This window comes from Rhinolophus sinicus, chromosome 2 (assembly GCF_057876585.1).
Source record: "Rhinolophus sinicus isolate RSI-liver-muscle chromosome 2, RSI-T2T, whole genome shotgun sequence".
NCBI classification, from domain to species: Eukaryota; Metazoa; Chordata; class Mammalia; order Chiroptera; family Rhinolophidae; genus Rhinolophus; species Rhinolophus sinicus.
The window spans coordinates 84341002-84363427 of record NC_142502.1 but is presented as its reverse complement, the minus strand read 5'-3'; the positions used below and the strand labels follow the sequence as shown (position 1 = coordinate 84363427).

Genomic DNA, 22426 nt, shown 5'->3' with positions numbered 1-22426 from the left:
AAGCCAAGTATAAGTTGATGACCTAAGCATTTTAAAACTACAAAGAAAATGAAGGAAAGAACCATCACTTTTTCAGCAAAATTTTGGACAGTAAGTACAATACTGGCCATTAGGTTATAATTAAAATGAAATGTAGTGAGACCTGCAATAGCCTGCACATCTTTAATTCCCTTTTATTTCTAAAAACAAATAAAGAAAAGCTATTAAATAACATCTGCCTCCTCAAGACCAGTCAAATCAGCACTTTAGTTATTTCTGTTTTCAAAGTCACCTGAAATCACCCATCTGTCACTGAAGTAAAATTTTATGGAATATAAATTCATACCACTATAATTTTTTTAAAGTATAAAATGTATATACTTTAGAACTTTCAGACTTTTTTTCTTTTTGACTATAAAGAGCATAGGTATATGGCTTCAAAAAGATTTAGAAGTCTTTATTGATATTTCTCATTTGTAAAGTTCTGGAGACAATTGACTAAGAACCTTATTTTAAAATGGAGAGATAGATGTAAACATGTAAACATGAGTGTATTACAAACACAAACACACACACACGCTACAAATGTGCTTTCACCTCAAATATCACTGTACTTGCTCAGTGGCAGTATTATACACAAAAAGGTCTTGGCACAAAGGACTTCTGATTGTGCTGTTTACAAAATTCTACACGGAGTAAGAGTGTCAGTAATAAATTAATAGGTTCTAGAAAGAGATAAAACATGTTTGTGAGTGAATTCTGAGCTTTTTGGAGATTTGGAATTTAATTATTCAGTTCAGGATTTTATATTTCTACTTTCTAATAATAGAAAACTACATGCATTTTTAACCATATAATCCTCATTTAGTTTACAGAAACTGAGTTTCTTAAACCCATAGCAAACATGTGAGATGCAAAACCATTTTAATCCAACCTATGAAATAGGCCCCTCTTCACTATTAATATATTAAGGCACTGCGAGCTACCCTTGGGTGTGAGGTGTTTTAGGAGCCACAGTAAGGAGATCATCTGTACACACTGAAAAATAATGTCCAGAGACAAGAAGACCCTTTAAGATGAGAAGGCGCAGCTTGTCTAATACCATATTTAACCATAAAGCCAAAGTAAACATTATACTAAAATACCAATATTTATTAGTTTGGCATAGATTTTCCACAGCACAAAGGATAGGGAGAAAAACATCTCATAATATACTCCTTTACATTTAAATTTACAACAGATTCACTGACTAAAGTCTTACATCCATCACACTATCAAATAGTCTTTGATACATAAGAATATATACATATATACATATATATACACACAATATATACATATATGTGTGTGTGTGTGTGTGTGTGTGTGTGTGTGTGCTCACAATCCATTAACTTTTCCAAATAAGATAATTTTAAGAAAAATGATTTGGTAATGCGCTCAGTGGTGAAACCGGCCATTTATTTAAGAACCCAAGAACATTTTCTATAGGGTTAACCTCTACCTCATGCCAATTGACAGCAGCAATGCTTTAGTAATCCCATGCAGAATTAATCAGTATCCACCCTCCCAGGAAGAATTATGATTATGCGTAGTGCTTAAGAGCTTTTACAAGCGAGAGAAAACACAATGTGCTTCTTGGAAACCAAACCCCTGCCCCCCCACTCTACCATCCATCCAAGGGCGTCTCCGGACCGCCGCCTACCCCACCACCCGTCCAGCGTTGGGGGTACTGAATCCCACCCAAAAAGACCTGGTCCATTCCCAAGACTGGTCCAGACACCTGTTTACTTGCGCCCAAGCAGTGGTGGCTCTGATTAAGCAAAGGTAACAGTTACCCCGCTGGTCCCTGCCAAGCCCCGCAACCAGAGCGAGCGTGGGGAACCACATACCTTTGTACCTCTCCAGGACATCCTCGTAGGCCTGGAGGTACTCCTGCTCCTCCATGTACAGGTAAGCGGCTGGGGAGAGGTACCCCGCCATGCCAAAGTTTATCTAAGCGATGACTGGCCAATTCCCCTCTCCCCCTCGGAACCCGGGACAGTATCGTAGTCAGCAAGACGCAGCCTCTATAACTGGGAAAGCGGAAGGAGCAGCAGGCTGGGGGAGAGCGCTGAAGCCGGAGATGCAGAGTTGGGGGCGCCAGGGGGCGGTGGGCGCTGGAGCAGGCAGAGGAAACGCCCAGGCCCCCTGGCTGGCCGCGGGTGCTGGGCCGCCAAGGCTCCCGTGGAGCCAGAGTCCCTCTCGGGTTTCAGGAGCAGCAAATCTCGGCGATCCTGGGGGCGGCGACCAGCAGCGTCACCCCAAGCGGCGGAGCCAGGAGCACGGTGGAGATGGGCGAGGGGCAGCTGGCACCGGGACCCTCTGGGGCCAATGCAGCTGCCACCCCGGCCCTGCACTAGGCGCCTGCTCCGGGCCGCGCCGAGACCGCGGCGGCCTTGCGGGAGGATGGGCGTGCTGCCTCCGCCCGGGATGCTGCACGGCGCATCTGCGGCATTTCCTGGCCGCCGCACCGCAGACACTCGCCTGCGCCCCGGGAGAGAGGGAGGGAGGAGGGAGGAGGGCGGAAGGGAGGGGGCGAGCACGGCGGTCAGCGCCCCAGCTGGCTCCGCTCCGACCCCGGCTGGCTGGGCTCCGACCCCGGCGCCGCTGGGCCCCTCCCTTCTAGGCAGAGCCGCGGTGCCCCAGGCCCTCTCCCCCGTCCTCCCACCCGGGTTGACCCCACTGCCAAGCACGCCCACCCCCGGACATGACCGGCTGGCCCTGGATCGCCAAGGACAAGGTTTCTATTTGGGACCCACAACAGGTGCCTGGGAAACAAAGCCGCAGATCTCGGCCACAGACGTGCGTAGCCCCCTGCTGAGGGGCCGGCATCTCTCCAGGGTGAGGGAGCGGTGGGGGGCAGAATGGGAAATACTTTTTAACCCAGCTGATGGCACAGAAGGACATTGGTAACCCTGTGGCAGTGCGTGCAGAGCGGGAAGGGTACAGGGGTCCACGACCAGGGCACATCTCAGGGGCAGGGCGGGCGGCCTCTGCAGGTGGCCCGGCGCATCAGGGCCTGACAGCCTGGGAGTCTGTGCGCCTGCGCGCCCCGCCACCCTGCGCTGGCCAGAAGACTGGCCCACGGTCCCTCCCTTCCGCCCCCCAGAGCCGGCCTGAGAATCTGCCGCTGCGCTCTGCAATCGGCACAGGCCCAGCCCATTCTCAACTCTCCAACTTACTTTGTCACCTCCCTTCTCTCTACCCATTATTCATTCCCCACAATACCGGTATCCTATGAACCTAAGTAAAAATGGGAACATTTCCCTTAATTTGTCATATTATATACTAAAGTGGGTGAGTTTAGAGGTCCACTAATAGAACTAGATGGTACCCAGGCATGTAATTGGATGTGTTCAAAAGTCCTGACTGAAGTCAAACTGCCTTGGACGAATTCCTGGCTCCTTCCTGTGTGATACAGGCAAGCTAACCTCTCTCTCTGAGCCTCTCTGCATCAGTAAAATGGGAATAACAGTGCCTCCCTCATAAAGTTGCAATATTAAATAGCTTTATAAGTGTTAGCTATTATTATTAGATAAACCAGCCCACTGTTGACTATCTGCATATGACAACTTCACCTCTTGCCCACTTCTTTCCTCCCTATTTCCTCCTTTCAAGTATACTGACCTTTTGTCCTTGATTTTGTTTTTTCTTTCTTTTTCAGTGTTGTGAATCTGGACCATTTTCCTTCCATTAACTCTTAGATGGGGATGAGTATACTTGAAAAAACTGTATACTCTTAAAAAATACTTAACTTTGAATTGGAAAGCTTTACTTCTCAGCAATTTGGCCTATTCCTAAAAAGGAAAACTACATCTCTCTTTTTTATTATGACCACTGTCTTATAACCTGATTTTGATTCCACGTCCCATTGTGCCTTTAGCATCACTGGAGTTTTCTTGCATCTTGGTAGGCATTTATGTAAACATTAGTTTATGAAGTAACAAACACATATCACATGGGACACCTTCTTGAAATGAAAGAGTTAGGAATTAGATTCCTAAGAGTCAGTCCATCTACAGATCATACATGTACAGGCATAGATTCTCAAAAGTGTCTTTTCTCCCTCACAATAACTAAGGTCATTGAGAGCACAGTCTGAGTCTTCATCAGAGACTGACACCCAGTAGTACCCAGTTCTATTAATATAATCAATGTACACTTAAGTGATTGTAACTGTCCATTTAAGGAGCCAGTCAAAATGAACAAAAGCAGCAAAATAACCTTTGTCCCATGCATTCTTGTAATGATAATATAGGGTCAATCTGCTGATAATAATAGTGTATTTCACAGACAATAGTTTAGTGGTTACCAGAGAGTAAGGGCGGGGTTGGTAGATGAAGGTAAAGGGAATCAAATATATGGTGATGGAAGGAGACCTGAACACACAATGTGATTTATAGAGGATGTAATACAGAATTGTATACCTGAAAATTTATGTAACTTTACTAAAAATTGTCATTAAAAATAATAATAATAATAATAGTGTATTTCATAAGGAAGCAGCAAAAGCACAGCAGTTACAAGGTGTGGTCTCTGGAGTCAAGACTGCCTGAATTCAGATCCTACCTCTACCACTTCCTAGTTGGATTACCTTGGGAAGAGTCCCTGTCTCAGAAGATTTCTAGATTGAAAAATGGAGAAAATAATAGTACCTACTTCACAAGGTTGTTGGGAGGCCTAAATTAAATAATGTTAAGTGCTTATAAGAACATCTGGCCATCAGTAAAACTATTATTTATAGAGCATTTTACGTGTGCGAGGAATTTACAAAATGTTTTACATTCACTACTTTATTTAATAACCTCAACCAGGCCCTTTGATAGAGAAAATGAAGCTGAGAAAAGTTCAGTAAATTATCCATGAAAACACAATTGGTTAGTGATAGAGGGGGAATTAAAATCCAAGCTTTCCTAAGTCCAGAGTCTGACCCTGCTTAGAACCTTCTGTTCCAACTTCAGAGAATTCACATGGGACAAAAATCTATATTTTAATATAGTATTATCACTGACAAACCATGTTCCTTTACAGGTACTTCAAGACTGAAAAACCCAACTTACAGTATCCTGTAGCTAAGAATAGCAGATCTGTCTTGTTCTTATGTAAAGGGCATTAGGATGGGTATTACAAAGCCCCTTTCCTTACATTCTTTTACCGTATTCTCGCACTGACTCTTCTAAGAGACAGGAACAGCATATGTTATAGTATAAGATTTTAAAATGAAGAAACCATAATAAGTGCAAAAGCACTTTGGAAAATATAAAATGTCAGACATGTGACGCCATCACCAATATGACTTTCTGAAATTTAAACCTGATTATGTCACTGCACAGTTTAGAAATCTTTCAGCCTAGTATAATCTCTTCAGTATTGTACACAAGCACTTTTACAGTTTCTGCTATTCCCTACCAAATCCCATGCTTTACCTACCCATATTACTTCAAGTTTCCATTGAAAAACATCTCCCTACCTTTGTCCTCACAGTTCCAGCCCTCTGAAATGGTGTTCCCTTTCACCCTAATTCCATCAAGCTCTTTAAATCTCACCTTAAGTGACACTATCCCTCAGAAACCTTTCAGGAACCCCTCATGCCTCCCCTCTCCATCCAAATTAATTAAACTCTCCTCTGGGTTCTTTTAACATTAGGTGCTGATGGCCATTACAACTAATGTCTCGCACCATGTTGTACTAACAACACATCTATTTATCATATTAAACTATGACTTCTTTAAAGGCAGAACTGTGTGCTTTTCTTCATTTTATTCCAGGGGCTCAATAAATATTTATTAAATGTGAGTGAATTAAGGTATCCCACAGACTGTGTGGTCTTGTTGGCTCTAGACATTCTCATATTCAATTATATTGTTTATGACCTTAATAACAAATAAAGATATTGAACTTTCAATTCTTTTATTACTAAGTAATGAACACTATGGACATCGTCATACCATTTCGGAACCTCACCCCATCTCTTACTGGAAAGAATTTCCAAGATGGGGTGAGTTTCAAGCAGACTGTGAAAATGTCTCATAAAATTAGAAGTTAAAATCTCAATAGTATGTTTTCAAACAATACACAGCACCAAATTCTATCAGATTCCTTGTTACCCCGTCCTCACAGTGGGTGATCAGTGGCAAATATAACACACGATATATCTGAATTTCATATTTTAGCCACATTATGATTAAACAGATACTTGTGAATTGGCCTCCAAGTCTATGCTCCACGTATGATTACTGATTGATTATGATTTGTGTAGCAAACAGCCAATTTACCATTTATTTTAAACACAACAATACACTTTCATACGAGGCTGCTTATTCTGTTTGTTGTGTAATGCTGTTGTGTTCTGTTTTTGATTAATATTATAATCTCAAAAGTATGTAAATTTTAGGTCTAAAGTGCATTAACTGCCAGTAACTTGCCACTAACAAATCATTTAAGGAACATTTTACAAAAAATACGACGTGGGCCCCACTTCATGGAGTCTGCAGCCCACTAGCAATATGGGCATCTGCTTGTCCACTGCATCCTGTAAGCACTCCAGTTCTGCCAGTTCTTCCCCACCTTGAGTGTACACTTAGGGGTGGTTACCTCCACCAACTTCTCATGACTTTCTGCCTATTCGTCTTCCTCAGATTATATCACCTTATTTTCCCTGACAAACATCTGCCCTGTCCTTCTCTCATAACCCCTTCCTTCACTACCAAAAACAAAATATCTACCTCTGCCACCATTATCAAAACTCTCAAGCTAGAAGCACCTTCTACCTTCTATAAAAATGCACAGAATACTGGCATCCTCTTCTGATGCCCCAGGCTTTCCACAAAGCCCCATCAACTTCCCTCACACACCTTCCTTTCACCAATCTTCCCTTTCTGCTGAACCAAATATCTGATACCAGCACAGTCTCCTCCCTCCCAGTGCCTCAGACCTGCTGAGGGGCAAGGGTGGGAGGTGTCTCAACAGGGCAAGGAGTCAGGCTTCAGTGACTAAACACTTTCTGGTGCTCCGGGAGTGCAATGAGAGCCAGGTCTGCCCCCAGCTCTCCCAAGCCACCCCTGCTCACTCTCTTGGCTCCCAAACAGTCTCTCTATCCTCCATCCTCCCTCCTCTTCCTCTTTCCCCACTCCACCCAGCCTCTTCAAAAGGCCAGGGTGAAGCCAGCCAGCATCTCACAACGGAAGCCAGAAGAAGCTCAAGGCTGTTGCCCCAGAAACCCAGACCAGAGAATGGCTGGCTGAGCGCTGTTTGTTTTTCCCGTAATCAGAAAATCCCATAAGGGGGACTCTAGGGGGACTCTCAGCTGCCAGGGTGACTGAGATCCTGGCTAGTCCCCTTCAGTTCCCTCAGAGGAAGATAAAAGTACCAACTTTGCATTATAGCTGGAGGCAAAAGAAACTGAGCGCTAGGGGTCCCAGAGTTGAGAGTGGGGGAGGAGGGAAGAAAGGAGGCGGGACCCACTGGCTGCAGAAGCTAACTTGGAAAAACACCTGACCTTTGGCTTCTACAAGAGAGCCCCAAAGACATACTCCATCCTACCCTACCATTTCCAAGAGAGAAAAAAAATGATTGAAGGGATGAAGGAAAAACTACCCCAGGAAGCAACTTTGATGCACAGAACATACACACAAAGCACATAGGCACTGCAGAGTTGGAGGATTGATTTCCAAGGAGTTCTCAGCTTTCAGTTGGGTAAAACAAGCCATCACTTCTGGTTCAACTGTTACAGCCAATGCAAGGGAACACCACCGGGTAACACAGAACAGAAACATTGGCACCTCCCATATATTAATTAATCAGGAATGCACCATGGCTAAACCCTCAAAAGTGCTAGGGATAGAAAGCTGCTATAGGTATTTGATGCTGAGAGATGCTACACTTAAAAAAAAAAAAAAAACAGAAATGGCATCCTCGTTGCTAGAATACCTTCTGCAATCCCGGGTACCAAAACCCAGGAATCTACCCCAGTTAAATCTGCGTAGCTCAGTGCTCCTGGACAAAGATGGAAATGAAGGCTCTCACAGCTTCCAGCAAATGCACTATGAATCACTGGAGTTAATACTGTACTTTCAAATTGTAATGGTGGCTACTGCATATAAATAGGAAAGTTTAATACAGAGGTCTGTAAATATCTCCCTGCATATCAAAGGTATCTATTTATCCAAACGGAAGACAGGGCCAAACAAACAGCTTAGTCACCAGCAGGCAAGCAAATCGCTCTATCGATAAACGGGGGCATAAAGTAAACATGGTCATCGTCCTCCCCAACCTTGACCACAAATCTGTGCCCAGTGCATCAGCTCCCAGATATGCCCCCCTCCCGCCCCGCAGCCCCAGGAGAGCAGATGGGTGAATTTCCGCAACTGTCGTCTGGGCTCCATCCCCTCCCCGGATGCTCTTACCTGCTATCCTAAGCACTGCCCTCTCAGCAGGGTCCAGCACCGAGCCCCCATGAATCTTTCTTTTCGATCTCTCATGTTTAGGCAAATTCCAGGGTAAGGTGTCTCCAGGAGCCGGAGATGCTGAGCCAGATTTTTGGCTGAAATCATCCTCATCGGAAAAATCCGCAGAGGAAGACATAGAGCAGCGATAGGACGCGTTCCCAGAACTCTACAGAGGATGACACAGAAAAAAGCATTAACAGCAAAACACTCACATATGCTCATCGATTTCAACAGTCTCCCTCCCTGCCCCCAAACTCAGTCGGACATCCTGCATCTTCCTCAGCGCTGAGGGGATACACAAACAAGAAATGAAACCCGGGGCTCACCATCTTTTTTTGGCTGTGTCTCCGACTGTAGCAACAATACCCAGGCAGTTCCAATACATGGAAGATTTGCACAGAAGTGTGTGGCCTGCGGTCCGGCCACCAGCTCACAAATGACTGGCCCAACAATGAAGCCAGAAATCAACAGCCTCCCTGTTACAAATCTATAGTATTTGGCTCCCCCACCAGGACAGGAGAAACATTTTCCATTACTAACTGCTGGTTAATTCATTAATGCAACTACCTCTAAGTTTCGAAAACAAAACACAAATGCAGGATGTTAAGCCCCTATTCCTTTCCGTTTCAAGTCTCCTCACCACCGGAGTCTCTTTTCTGACCAGTCTTGAGCCCCGTGTCCTCTTTCTTTAATTTTCTTTATGAGAGTGAAGCAGGTTCCCAGAAAAGAGCAAGGAGGGAGGAAGGGCTGATTCTGAGAAGAGCCTTTTCTTAAGACTGGGAGAACACAAAAGACTGTTTTCAGAAGGCTAAGGCAGCTCCAATAAACAAACATCTGAACTCAGTTTAGAGTTCTTGAGATAATTTAAACTTCTAGCAAAGTAACAGCTGCCAATAATGCAAATGAGAATGATGCAGTGCAGTGACAGGAAACAGAGCTCTTCTCAGCTCCTGGTCATTACACAGTGAAATGGGAAACATGATGCTTTTACCAAAGCACTTTGCCTGAAGGTTAGCCATCTCTTCATCTAGCAGGAGCAAATCTTCAGGGTCATACCTTGCATAAAAGGGTTCCATCTTTCATTCAGAGAACAGGCACACGGTGTTATTCCTTCCTTCTTTACTGGTTTAAGTTTGTGATTATCTAGAGACCCACCAGCTTACAATAGAAACAAGGACGCTGACTACCTGTGCTATAAACAAGGTTATAAATAAAATAAAGTATCAAACGGAAATCTCCACTTTTCCATTTAGAATTCCACTTTGCTGAGAGACTCATGGTGGAGATGCAAAACTGGTATAACTTGAATTCCTGAAATATAACTTGCAGCCACAGATTCCTAAGACGCAAGTTACAGACAGAAATCAGTGAGGCATGCTCCAATTTGAGCAAAAACACTGAGCTGCTCACAAAAGCAATGGTAACTACAGCAAAAATAAAAGGGGGGGGGGGGCTGTGTGAGCAACATCCCTAAGCATTCACCCAAGGCATATGAAATAAATTATAAGTGAATCAAGACTATTGACCTTACCTTGGTCTATTCAGGCATGTTGCTACAAGTGGTCAACACCATCATTTTCAAAGTACACATAATATTTTTTCAGCAAAGCAAAGCATCAAAGATTTATCTGAAGCTGTATTCTTTCCTAAAAAAGCAGCCTTCCATTTTATTGTGCATGAAATTTCACACCTTGGCTAATTTATTTATTTATTTACATTTTGTATGTTTTCCTAGTGGCAATATGTAGTAGGCACACTTGAGGCAAATAAATAAATAAAATTGATTTTCCTTATTGTAGCTAGAGTCCACAGAGAGTTGTAAGTGGCATTAAGTCAGTCATGGAATGCTATCATAAACCTAATTTATTTCCCATGCTTTTCTGGAAATTCATCTTGAGTTCTCTGTGGTTGTGTTGTTGGCTGGATCCGTGAAAAAGGGCAACATTCTTAAAGACTTTCAAAAGGGTATTGGGTTTCTTTGGTTGCCTTCTGTCTTCCTTAAAATGGCTTCCTACCTGTCCTTACTTAAGGTCATCCTTTATCTGTGAGATTATATTTCTTATTGTTGCCTGTACTATTTTCAATGAGTATAGTAATTTGATTGTTTATCTTTACAAACACATTTAGGAAATAACTGTTAAAGAACTGCTCCTTTCCAAAAACCACTGGTTATTGATTTTTGTAGAGGAAAATTTTTAATGGCCAGAGTCTCAGCTGATTGAACAGCAAAATGTTATTTATGCCATGACATAAACACCATTAATCACACGTAGCCAGATGGGAACAGTTACAACCCCTGGACCCAAGGGTGTTCACTGGTGCAGCTTCTATTCTGGTAGTGTCATTGGTAAACAGATAAAAGAAAACAGAAAGAAAAGATAATCAGCAACACCTCTTTCAACAATATATCACAGAAAAATACAGTCACACAGAGAGACTGAGAGAAATTATAAGTATTTTATATATGGTAAAGTCTCTCCCAGGCTACACGATTCAAGCGATTTAACAATTAAAGTATTAGATTTCTTTCCACAATAATTTTCATAAATACCTTTAAAAATATAAGGTAAACGATATAAAATTAGGCCCCTTGGAACTTTAAAAATTGAAAATGGATTTAAATAAAGCTGCTTTGAAGTCAACTGATCCACTAAAACTATTATACTCTTTATTAATTAGAAACGACTGGCCAATTCACGTCACTAACTTGGAGGTTAGAGTATAAGAGTACAGTTCTCTTTTCTTTTGGAAAAAGAAAGTGTTCTCTGACCCAAAGTCCAGAGCCTAACCTTTGATGTGGGGCTTGGAAGGGTAAAACAAAGGAAAAGGGCTCTGTGACAGGCAAAAGCCCCAAGTTCCTATCTCTTCTTCTACTCTTGGTTTGATTCCCATTAAAAATACAAATATCTGTGCCCATCAATAAGAGATTGGTTAAATAAATTACAATATATTCATACAATGGACTCCTGTGCAGCAATTAAACAAAATGTTATTGATCTACATTTAGCAAAGTGGAAATAATTCATATAGAATAATTCCTGAAAAATATCTGTGCATGTGTGTGTGTGTGTACGTAAGTGGACAAACAGAAATGACTGATAGCCTAATAGGTAGATAGATAATTATGTAGCAATATGCAAACAATGGTTATCTCTGGGTGATGACTAATATTATAAATGGATTTTATTTTATTCCTTGTAATTTTTTAATCTAAAACAAATACACAAAAAAGATTACTAAAAAGTAAAAGATACTATGTCAACTATGTCATGGGTTAGAGAACATAGCAAAGCCCTAATAAGAAGTAACTATTTAAGCCAGTGCTTTTAACCACTTGGGGCCCACAGACACCCCTGAAAATTTGATGACATCTGTGGACACCTCTCTCCAAAATAACGCACATAAGCAAATACACACAAATTTTGCATACTGTTTTAAGAGGTTCATTGACCCAGTGACCCCAGGTTAAGACCCCAATTTACACCATCATCTGTCATCACCATGTGGCATGCGTGTTGAGAACAAGAGAATTGGGAAAGAGCTGTAGAGTACAAACGAGGAAAGAGGAGAAAGGTTAATTAAGATAGTAAAGACAAAGTTAGCCTAGGTCATATTTTTAACATTTTGTCTTTTTTAAAAATGAAAGACCGTGAGCCACCTCTGTACTAATTAATGTTGGCTCTCTACAACAACAACAACAAAAAAAAAAGAAAAAAGAAAAACCAAAATACTAGCTCGTGAGAAACCAAAAAACCCTACATTGTGTCCTATTACAACTTAGTTATTAAAGCATTAGTTTTAACAATTGAATTAGATCACCAAAAGCTTTAAAATGACTTTCCTAATAGCCAATTCATTCACATAGTATAAAAACAACCCAAATCTCCTAAGCCAGGATAATTACATAATGCAACATTTTTAGAAGGGGAACTAAACAATAACTTCTTTAATTGAAACCCCGGTGGGAGATCTGAGGTAAGTACAATGGAACTGCCTAAATTGGAAGTCACCCAGCCTTAGCACCCACGTCTGGAGGAAAGTGCCAGGAAATTGTCTCTGCACTAGGCATTCTCTAAATGCAAGAGAAACAAGTGCAGAGATAAGGGTTTGTAACATAGCCAGACTGTTAGGATCCCAGAGGCTGGAAAGTTAACTGTCACAAGCCCTCATACTTAGGATTTATGCACATTTCTGTTACGCATATGTCTGAAAATTTACAAAAAAATTAAAAAATTAAAAAACAAAAAGCACATGAGGAAACAATTAGGCAAATTCAGATTGTGGGGCATTCTACAAATTGACTGTCATGCATGCTTCAAAAAAGTCCATGTCATGAAACATATACACCCAACAGGCAGGGATTATTCTAAATTTAAAAAGACAACAGAAGCATAACTACAAATTTGTAAACCTTGATTGGATTCTGGTTTGTTTTGTTTTGTTTTTTAAACTAAAATGATATGTTAGGGACAATTGGGAAAATCTGAACATGGACCGTGGATTGTTTAATTAGAAAATACTGGGAAATTATTGTTAATTTTCTAAAGTGTGATAATGGTATTGAGGTTATGTAGGAAAGTGTTTTTAACCTAGAAGATGCAGGGTGAAAGAACGCATGATGTGTGCACTTATTTTCAAGTGTTTCAATAAAAACAATTGGGGGATTGTTCAAGAGGGAATCAGTAAATGTGGCAATAGTAGTACAGTAAGTATTCATTGTACTACTCTTTAGCTTTTCTGTAAATTTGAATATTTTCAGAATGAAAAGTTCAGGCAACACACATAAGAAGGCCTTCTTCACTTGGTTATTTTCCTTAAGTGTTGCTTAGTTTAGGCCTGTTCACACAAGACCCCCGGGTTGCAAGTACACAGTGACAGTGTCCATCTAAGTAATTATGCATAGCATTTCTTCACATCCACTTAGAGAAGCCCTGAAGCTGAGGCCTAAGTCAACAAGATACCAGAGGAAAGCCATCTGCTGGCCTCAGTCCTAAGTATATGTTTAGACGGAAGCACAAAGAAGAAGCTTCTCTGTTATTCACTTAAAATATAGTCTGGTTCAATATCATACAATTTTTCATATTTTACGAGGTCTGACAATTAAGTTCATGGATTCATCCTATAAAAAATGCTACATACCTCATTGCTGAATATCATTATGGTCACCTTCAGAGTACTCCCCTGGGGAAGCTATGCACTAACACCAGTGCCTAGTCCACTCTTCAAAGCAATTTTGGAAATCTTTCTGAAATGGCCATCAGAGCTGTCGTCGTATTACCCTTAATGTCCTGAATGTGATCAAAATGTCTTCCTTTCAATATTTTCTTTATCTTCGGGTAAAGAAATAAGTCATTGGGGGCCAGATCAGGTGGGTAGGGAGGGTGTTCCAATACAGTTATTTGTTTACTGGCTAAAAACTCCCTCGCAGACAGTGCTGTATGAACTGGTACATTGTCGTGACGCAAGGGCCATGAATTGTTGGCAAAAATTTGAGGTTGTCTAACTTTTTCACGCAGCTTTTTCAGCACTTCCAAATAGTAAACTTGGTTAACTGTTTGTCCATTTGGTACAAATTCATAATGAATAATCCCTCTGATATCAAAAGAGCTTAGCAACATCGTTGCAACAAGTTTGCGAACTTAATTGTCCGAACTCATATATATAAACAAAATAAAACGACATGAAAATTTAGAAAAAGGAAGATCCAATTTTGTTTATAATCTCTTTGATTAGGTAAATAGCAACACTAATTTCTTACGGATAATATAAAAACACAGGGCATGGCCAAGACTATCCTTACATACTAGGTTTTTATTTGGAAGTAAGTCAAACAGCAAGGGCACATTATCTGATTTTAGAGATTTCAGGGAAAACAATCTCTACCACAAATAAATATAGAAGAAAACAATTACGGAAAATGTAAGAAAGTATGTTTAACCCCTTGACAAATAAATGAGTGATGGTAAACTCTGGGGACTGGGTGCTTGTTTTAGTTTAAAATTTTTTCAAAACTAGTCAAACAATTCAAGTGCCTTCTCATCAAATAAATAGCTCTTAATTAGCCCCTCAACTGGAAACTACCTTTAAATAAGAGGGAGTGGAGCCTCTAGCTTGGTGAGGACTCAGCTGGCTGTCACGGTCTCCTTTTAGGGAAGATTGTGGGAGCTTTTAACTCAGAAAGGAAGAGGAGCCTGGGTGGAGTGGGAGAGGAAAAGGAGATCAGAGGGAGGGGAAGCTGGGAGGTTCTTGACTCTGACTCAAGGGAGGAGGCTTTGGGCAAATACTTAAAGAAGTCAAAGGTTTCTTTCTAGGTGCAGAAGCCCAATTCATCAGCCAATGACAAAAGACCCCTGGAATTCAGGACACAAACTCTTTCTAGGGTATGAAGATTGTGCATCGGGTAGAGTGTTCCTTGGTATTATACTTCTGGGGAAACTGAGCTCGCTGATGGGATAAAGGAGGGAGGAAATTTCCAAAATCATTTTCCTCTAGCTGTGTAAGAAGCTCTCCAAGGTAAGTTTCAAAGACTCATTTCCGTGAGGAACATGGCTTCAGATCCTAGGCAGCCTTGGATTAGCACTAAGACATTTACAAGATTCCTTTCCTTTCCATTTAATCAGCATGTTCTAACTATAAGCATCATTTACGGAGTGACTATAGTCAGGGAGCATACTACAAAGCATTTTGGCTCACTATCTGATTTAATACTCAGTGTAATCCAATAAGTAAACATGCTTAGGGAGGTTAAGTAACTTTTCCACAATTACCCTGTCAGTACAAGGTGGAGCCAGGATTTCCATCTGGGTCCATGTGCCCCAAAGCCTGTGCTCTCAACCTTATGTGTTATTAAGTGCCCTAAAATGTGGCCTCAGGCACTGGGAAGAACATATAATCATAGCCCTCAAAGATCTTACTATATATTTGGGGAGCCCAAAAGGATTAGACTTGTTCTGTGCTCAGAACTACTAGGCCCAAAGCATGGAAATGAGCAGACACAGGTGTCCATTCACAATCAAGAAAACCCATCCAAAAATATAAAACTACTCAAAAGTGGAAAGGACTGTGGTAGAGAGCATCTTCCTACTCCAACCAAGCCTTCACTGAGTGGAATGTTGAATTTACACCACGGTCTCTTCCAACCCTAAGATTCTTCGGTCCTATGGACTCCTACCCCTCCACAAATCCTCTCCCCAAATAGATAACAAATAAAAGGAAAACTATGTTAAGTATCAAAATACCAAATTTTTCTAAAATTGTAAAAATCTCTCCAAAATACCATAGACATCTATATTTTTTTGCAAGTCATCCTTAATTCAATCATATTAATATCAAAGAAATGGTGACATCAAGAACTAGTTTTCATTTAAATATCTGCAAATAGCCTTTCTAAACTGAGGAAGAAATTTTCAATCATTTTCCTAAAAGAAAAGCAAACATAACTCTGAAAATAGCCCCACAAAAAAGAAACTCATTAGAAAGACAAACTCAAATACTGAAAACATATCTTTAACCAGAGAATACTTAATCTTATATTTTATGTTCATATTTTATATTTATAATCTTAACCTTATATTTATATTAATCAATTATAAATATGTCTTAAGCACCCATAGGCTTCTCTACCTTGGAGGAGCTTAAAATCTAACTGAGAGAGCAAAGGTGATAAATAGTCAACTTATTATTAAATATTATCATCTTTACATATTAGGCTGAAACATGTCTTTCAGTGGAATAATATAAATATAAACATAAAATATGGTTTATAGTATAAAGTAAATTAGGAGAGAGAAATAAACTGGAATATCTGTAGTCCCTTTAGAAGCCAGGATGGAGATGTAGGTATTTCCCCACGTCCTTTACTTCTCCAACAGTATCATATCCAAAACTGCTGACTGCTGATAAAGACATCCTGTAGATGCTTTGTGGCTGGCCTGCCCATTAAAAAATCGAATTAATGGCAAACATTTAAAAACTGGGAATTTTGCATAAAAATTCAGATGTAGAACAATGGGCCTAGTAATTGTTTCCCCTTATTAAAAAGGACATACACTTTCTAGTCTGCCACAATCCTTACCTGACCCACTATATTCATATGATACCTGAGCCCTGCAGACATATGGGTTTGGGACCTCTGGCATAAATTAAGAGATGGGTGACATTGTTGCATTCAGAGAATAAAGGAACAAGAGAGGGGAGAAAAGTAGGGATAATGGTAATCAATAAAAGGGGATGACAGTTTTAAAAATAAGAAGAAAACTAGAGGAAAGAGAACAAAACAAAACAAAAAGAGGGCTGCCCAAAGATCTGTTAAATTAGTGTCAAATTAGTGTAGACTACGTTCACTCATGTGGTGCCCCAAGGCATAAGAACTGGATGTTTGCAGAGACCAAACCCCAACTACCACCTATGCTGTCTAGTCATAAAGTTAAAGATCTGTGCACGCCATGCCAAGGATTGAATGTTGGGTAAAAGCCATATGACCTTGGAAAACTGCTCAGCCTCTCTGGGCTTTGGTTTGCTCATTTGAAAAACGGGAAGCACAACTACATAATACATAGGGTCATAGTGGCAGAATAAACAATACTTGAAAAGTACTAAGAGCAATGCCCAATATTTAGAAAGCATTAAGTAAATTTTAGTATTAAGTGATGTTACCTATTAACACTTGTGTGAGCCAGGGGTAGATGACTAACTCCAGTTGAGCCTATATGATCGTCACTCCAAGAAACTTGAAACAACAAACGGAGACACAGAGACTGGAAGTTATTGGAATTAAGTCAGGAGAAAAAGCCAGTGTAATTCCCGTATCTATCCTTCCCAAGCTTGGTTATCAAAACTTCGATTCTTTGGGACACCCTGTGTCTTTCCCATACGTTCCTAATTTTTTTCTTTTAAATTTAGGGGGTTTTTTTTGTTTTAAATTCATTGTCTCCATTGTTGGAAACAACAACAGAAACCTAGACAAACACATTATCTTAAATAGCAATTATATTCAAGTCTTCCCTGTTGAAACATAAGCAGGCTTGTGTCTTTCTTTATACCTTCATTTTCATTACCAACTTCATTAATGAGACTTCAGAAAATCACTCTTGATAATAGCTTTTACATGGTTATTCTCTCACTTCAGTTATTATTTCAATCAAGTGGAAAAATTACTTTTTCATTTAACAAACAAACAAAGCTTTTAATATTGTACTGAAGCTAAGTCCATGAAACTAAGTTCCTGGCACTTCCACCGCCCCTTTCTGTGGAAAACAGGGCTTGTTTCATGTGTGTTAAGTGACTGTTACCCCACTGTCAGAAGCCATACATAATTGTGACCAGGGAGCAGTTCCTAGACACAAGGACGTCCACTGCCTCTGAGCTGACTTCGTGGAAAACACTACCCAGCGGGAGGCTTCATGCTGGAGGATGGTAGCCCAGGCCAATCGCAGCCTCCCGCTCTGGGGAATAAATGCTACATGCACATGCACTACAAGTGTTCTTAATTAATATTTGGGTTTTCCCTAAGATCTGCTCTACATTCCAGTCTTGGAGCTCCTGAGATCCATCCAGAACAATGATGTGGCCCAGAGCCTGCCTGCCTCGCTCTCGCACTCGCGCTTGCTCTCTCGCTCTCTCTCTCTCCACACACACACACACACACACGTATATATATAAAGGGCTACTTCAGGTTTCATTTTTGTCTTTGTAACAGATCTCTCTTTCAGAAGGCAATCTGGCCCTGTCCCTTCCTTGCTTTATTCCTAGGGGAAGCTATGTGTCATGGCAGGAAGCAGGAACAGCCTGCAAACATGCCTAGCTTTTATTTTCCACAAACCTAAAGCTGTTGAGGATAAGTTACAGAAAAGGGCAGAGGGCTCTGGAAAAAAAGACTTTCCGCAGCCTACAAAGAGGCCCCTTTGGGCTAGAGGGAGCATCTAGATCCTAGAGCAGGGGACTTCTTGAATTCAAGAAGAAGACCCAGAGAGAGATGAATGCATCGAGGTGTGTCTAGGGCGACAGACCGCATGTACAACCTTTCAAAGGTTACCTGTGTCCTGAGAGAAACCCAGAAGCTGCCTGAAGGGCCCAGAACCTTAACACAATTCTGAGGTGGAGGAAGTGAAAAGCACCAGGCCTGGCAAAAGGGGAAACTGGGAGTCAGAACCTAATTTGAGATTTAAAAAAAGAAAGAGAGAAAGAGAGAAAGAGAGAAAGAGAGAGAGAGAGAGAGAGAGAGAGAGAGAGAGAGAGAGAGAGAGAGAGAGAGAGAGAGAGGAGAGAAAGAAAGAAAGAAAGAAAGAAAGAAAGAAAGAAAGAAAGAAAGAAAGAGAAAGAAAGAAAAAGAAAGAAAGAAAGAAAGAAAGAAAGAAAGAAAGAAAGAAAGAAAGAAAGAGAAACAGAAAGAAAGAAAGAAAGAAAGAAAGAAAGAAAGAAAGAAAGAAAGAAAGAAAGAAAGAAAAAGAAAGAAAGAAAATATTGTACACCAGAGTTAATAGACTGCAATTTAGACTCACTGTGTGGGCAGTGTCTGTTTACATTCTTTAGAATCCCAATTTCTGGGAATGTACCCCAATGGCTGTCTGTTGAATGAATCCACTGGCTTGGCATCTTGGCTTCAGCAGCTGGATCTCATGTAAGTGGAGACTGAGAAAAGAAGTTCTGCCAGCTAGAGCCAGAAATGCCAAGTATCTGTCTGTCCATGTCTGTCTGTCTGTCTGTCTGTCTCTCTCTCTCTCTCTCTCTCTCTCTCTCTCTCTCTTTCTGTCACACACACACACACACACACACACGATCACCACAGCAGCTGCCTCCTTCCCCAGCAACATTTCTCATTTTAAGGCTACTTTGAAATACTCTAGAACCAAACAAAGAAGGGAATGAATTTGCTTGCTTGCTTGCTTATCACCACCTTGTTCCAAAATGGGTATTAAGGTAACGAATAAGATAGTGGAGAGAGGGGAGAAGGATGTGGAGACCTACGAGTTATCTAACCCCAGAAAATCATAAGGTGCTTAGAAAGCATGAGGTGGAAGGGGCAGCAGATGAGGCTGGGCAAGCAGGTGGTTCGTGGAGACCGTGGAGGACCTGCGTGCAATGGTAGCGCTTGGACTTGATCTTGTAGGACCCAGATTGTTGCTGAAGGGTTAAAAGCAGTCTGCCTGATAGATGAGTGACTCTGACAGCCATGGAGAGAATGGACTGGAAAGGGCTCAGGCTGAGACAAGATTAGTTGGTAAGTTATTATAATAGTCCAGCAAATGATGACAGCCTGAACTAAATCACTGATATTAGCGATGGAAAGGAGAGGATGGACTGGAGAAATATTTGGAGTCTAGAAAAAGAGAAGGTGAAAAGAAGGCTAGGCGGTGACTGATAGAGTAAGCAGTTAAGGTAGTTTACCTAGAAAAAATGAGAAGGTCAGAAATGAGGCAGAAGTGTAACAATGGGGAGTCAGACAAGGGCAACAGAAAAATGAGTAGGTGCCAGATGAGTCATACAAAAAGGTTTGAAATGTCAAATCTTTCTGGTAAGCTACCAAGTGCATGGGGATACAAACTGGATTAAGGTAAAAGGCTGGCTAGATACCAACCTCCAAGGGACCCATATTTTCCTCCAACTCCAGCCCTGACCCCCAGCACTGTAGGGTATGGCTGGAAAACTGCCCCTTAGAAAAGCTGCAGCTGGTCGGTGTCAGGTGAAGGTCTGCTGAGATGGTAGCATGCCAGTACCAAAGCATCACTGAGCCACCTACTCTGTCATTTGTCTTTTTTCTCATACACATAAGGAACAAGAGGGTATAAACCGTCTTATTCTCCGTCCCTTTTCACACAGGAGTTGTACTAGAGAATATAACACACATTTCTTGTAACATTTTATGAGCCATGACATTATGCTACTTAAAAACACAAAAATCGCAATATCCATATTTTTCTGACTTCTAATCGTCTATAACAAGAAAACAGGTAAACTCTTCCCCCTGGGCGTATAAAGCAAATTCATTCATTCTTTCACAATGCCCAACATGGGGCTCTCTTATCAGTTATAATCCTGCAGCCCCACCCCTCTCCTCCTTAGTCACATTGTACTTGTACATTTACTTATTTGTGTGAATTCCAATCCCCTGACCTCCCTCCCCTTCCCAGCTGCACTCCTGGCCCTGAAATATTGTTTAAGTTTTTTTTTTTTCCTCCGCCCTTTCTCCACTGGTGCTTTCTCAGCCTGTCTGATAGCTTCCTCCATCAATAACATAAAACCAAGAAAAATTTTTAAAAATGTATATCCATGTCCACAAAACAATACGATGAATTCTACCAGAAACGCACACCATGGAATAAACAAATAGCTTGTTCCCTTGTGCCCAGCTTCATGTCCTTCTCAACTGGTCTTCTGTCTGTATCCACAGCATGGGAACCAGCTGGAAAGTTAGCAGGTAAAAAACCCAGGTACCTTCAAAAATCTATTCAATGAAAATCATTGTTTATTGGTATCATGTTATGCACCAAGTTGGCAAATCCACAAGCACCCAGTTTTTTGGCAAAACACCAATCTAGATGCTGTTGTAAACGTATTTTTTAGAGATGATTTCTAGTAAAGCAGATTACCCCCATAGCATCAGAAGCCTCACCCAAGCTGTTAAAGGCCTTGCAAGCAAAGACTAAGGTTTCTTGAAGATGGAGGAATTTTCGTCAGATTGCAACACAGAAACCCTTCCTGAGTTTCCAGCCTCTGCGGAATTCAGACTCAAGACTGCAACCTCTAATCTGATCTGAATTTCTAGCCTGCTGACTTGCCCTACAGATTTTGAATTTGCCAGCCCCACAATCATGTCAGCCAAATCCTTAAGTGTGTGTGTGTGTGTGTGTGTGTGTGTGTGTGGCCTATCGGTTCTGTTTCTCTGCAGAACCTTAACTAATACAGTTGGCTACAATATTATTTTATAAGGGTTTTATAACTCACCTTTACTCCATTTCAGAGAAGTAGAAACAACCGCTATAATCCACACACTATATAATGTAATGGAAAGAAAGACTATGCAGGACTTTTATGGGGCTGAGTTAGGCGGCCAGTATTTCCTCCAGCTCCATAACTCACCACCCATACTACCATAAGAAAGTTATTTAACTCTCTGACTTGCCCATATTCTAAATGTATAATCACATCTACATCATTGGATGTTATACAATATCAAAGTGATATAATGTATGTAAAGCATCTAATACGATACCTGCCTAGCACATAGTACTCAAAATATTTTATAGCATTTTATTCTAAGATGAAAAGATAAAATGAAAACCAGGTAAACAATACTTAAAATAGCAGTGATTATAGTTATAGTACCAAAAAGTATATCATTTTGAAGACTTGAAAATTTTTTTCACCTCCCTTCACATCACCTGCATACTGAAGATTAAAATTCCAATAAATAAAGCTTCTTTTGGTTTAAAGCTTTTTATCTCTAATCACGCATCTAATAGAAAACAGTAAGTGATATCAGTCATTTATACTTTAGTGCAAATAAGGTCATCAGACTACAGCCTAAACAAACATTTTGATAAAAGGAGGGAATGCTGAGGCTCCTAGAAGTAAAGCGAGATAAACTTTGTCTATCTCACAATTTTTCTTAGAGCCGGTTCTGACTATTACAGAGACAGGGATTCAAGGAGCTAAATGAGTCTCTGTACTACTAACAGAAACACAGCCTGGCCTTAATTCATAATACTGCTCAAGAGAAATACTGCCTGGGGTGCATGCTTTTAATTTAAATGTGACAATCTACTCCTCTTGTTTCCCTAGTTCAGAGGACAGGCTCATCATTACCACTCTGTTGAGTCATGGAAGCAGATGGCCTTATCTTCTCACCTGCCTTCCTGATTCTCCAGGGAGAACACAATCTTTCATGTGATCTGATGGAGTCAGAAGATCATACCAAAAACTGGTGCCACATGTCGGAAATTCTGCCATTAGAGATTCACTCT

The 22426-nt window shown here is 40.9% G+C and overlaps 1 protein-coding gene across 29 annotated transcripts in view; it reads right to left on the bottom strand.

Moving 5' to 3' along the window:
* Positions 1-22426, bottom strand: part of DST (dystonin) — a 428859-nt gene that overhangs the window by 325753 nt on the left and 80680 nt on the right. For 18 of the 29 annotated variants that reach the window (XM_019734620.3, XM_019734625.3, XM_019734626.3 and 15 more), the window contains one exon: positions 8424-8631. In XM_019734620.3, the coding sequence (XP_019590179.3) occupies positions 8424-8631 (208 nt within the window). Of the gene's footprint in view, positions 1-1868; positions 2010-8423; positions 8632-8791; positions 9306-22426 lie in introns of those variants that run through there. The other 11 variants (XM_019734639.3, XM_074333123.2, XM_019734640.3 and 8 more) reach the window with 4 other exon arrangements.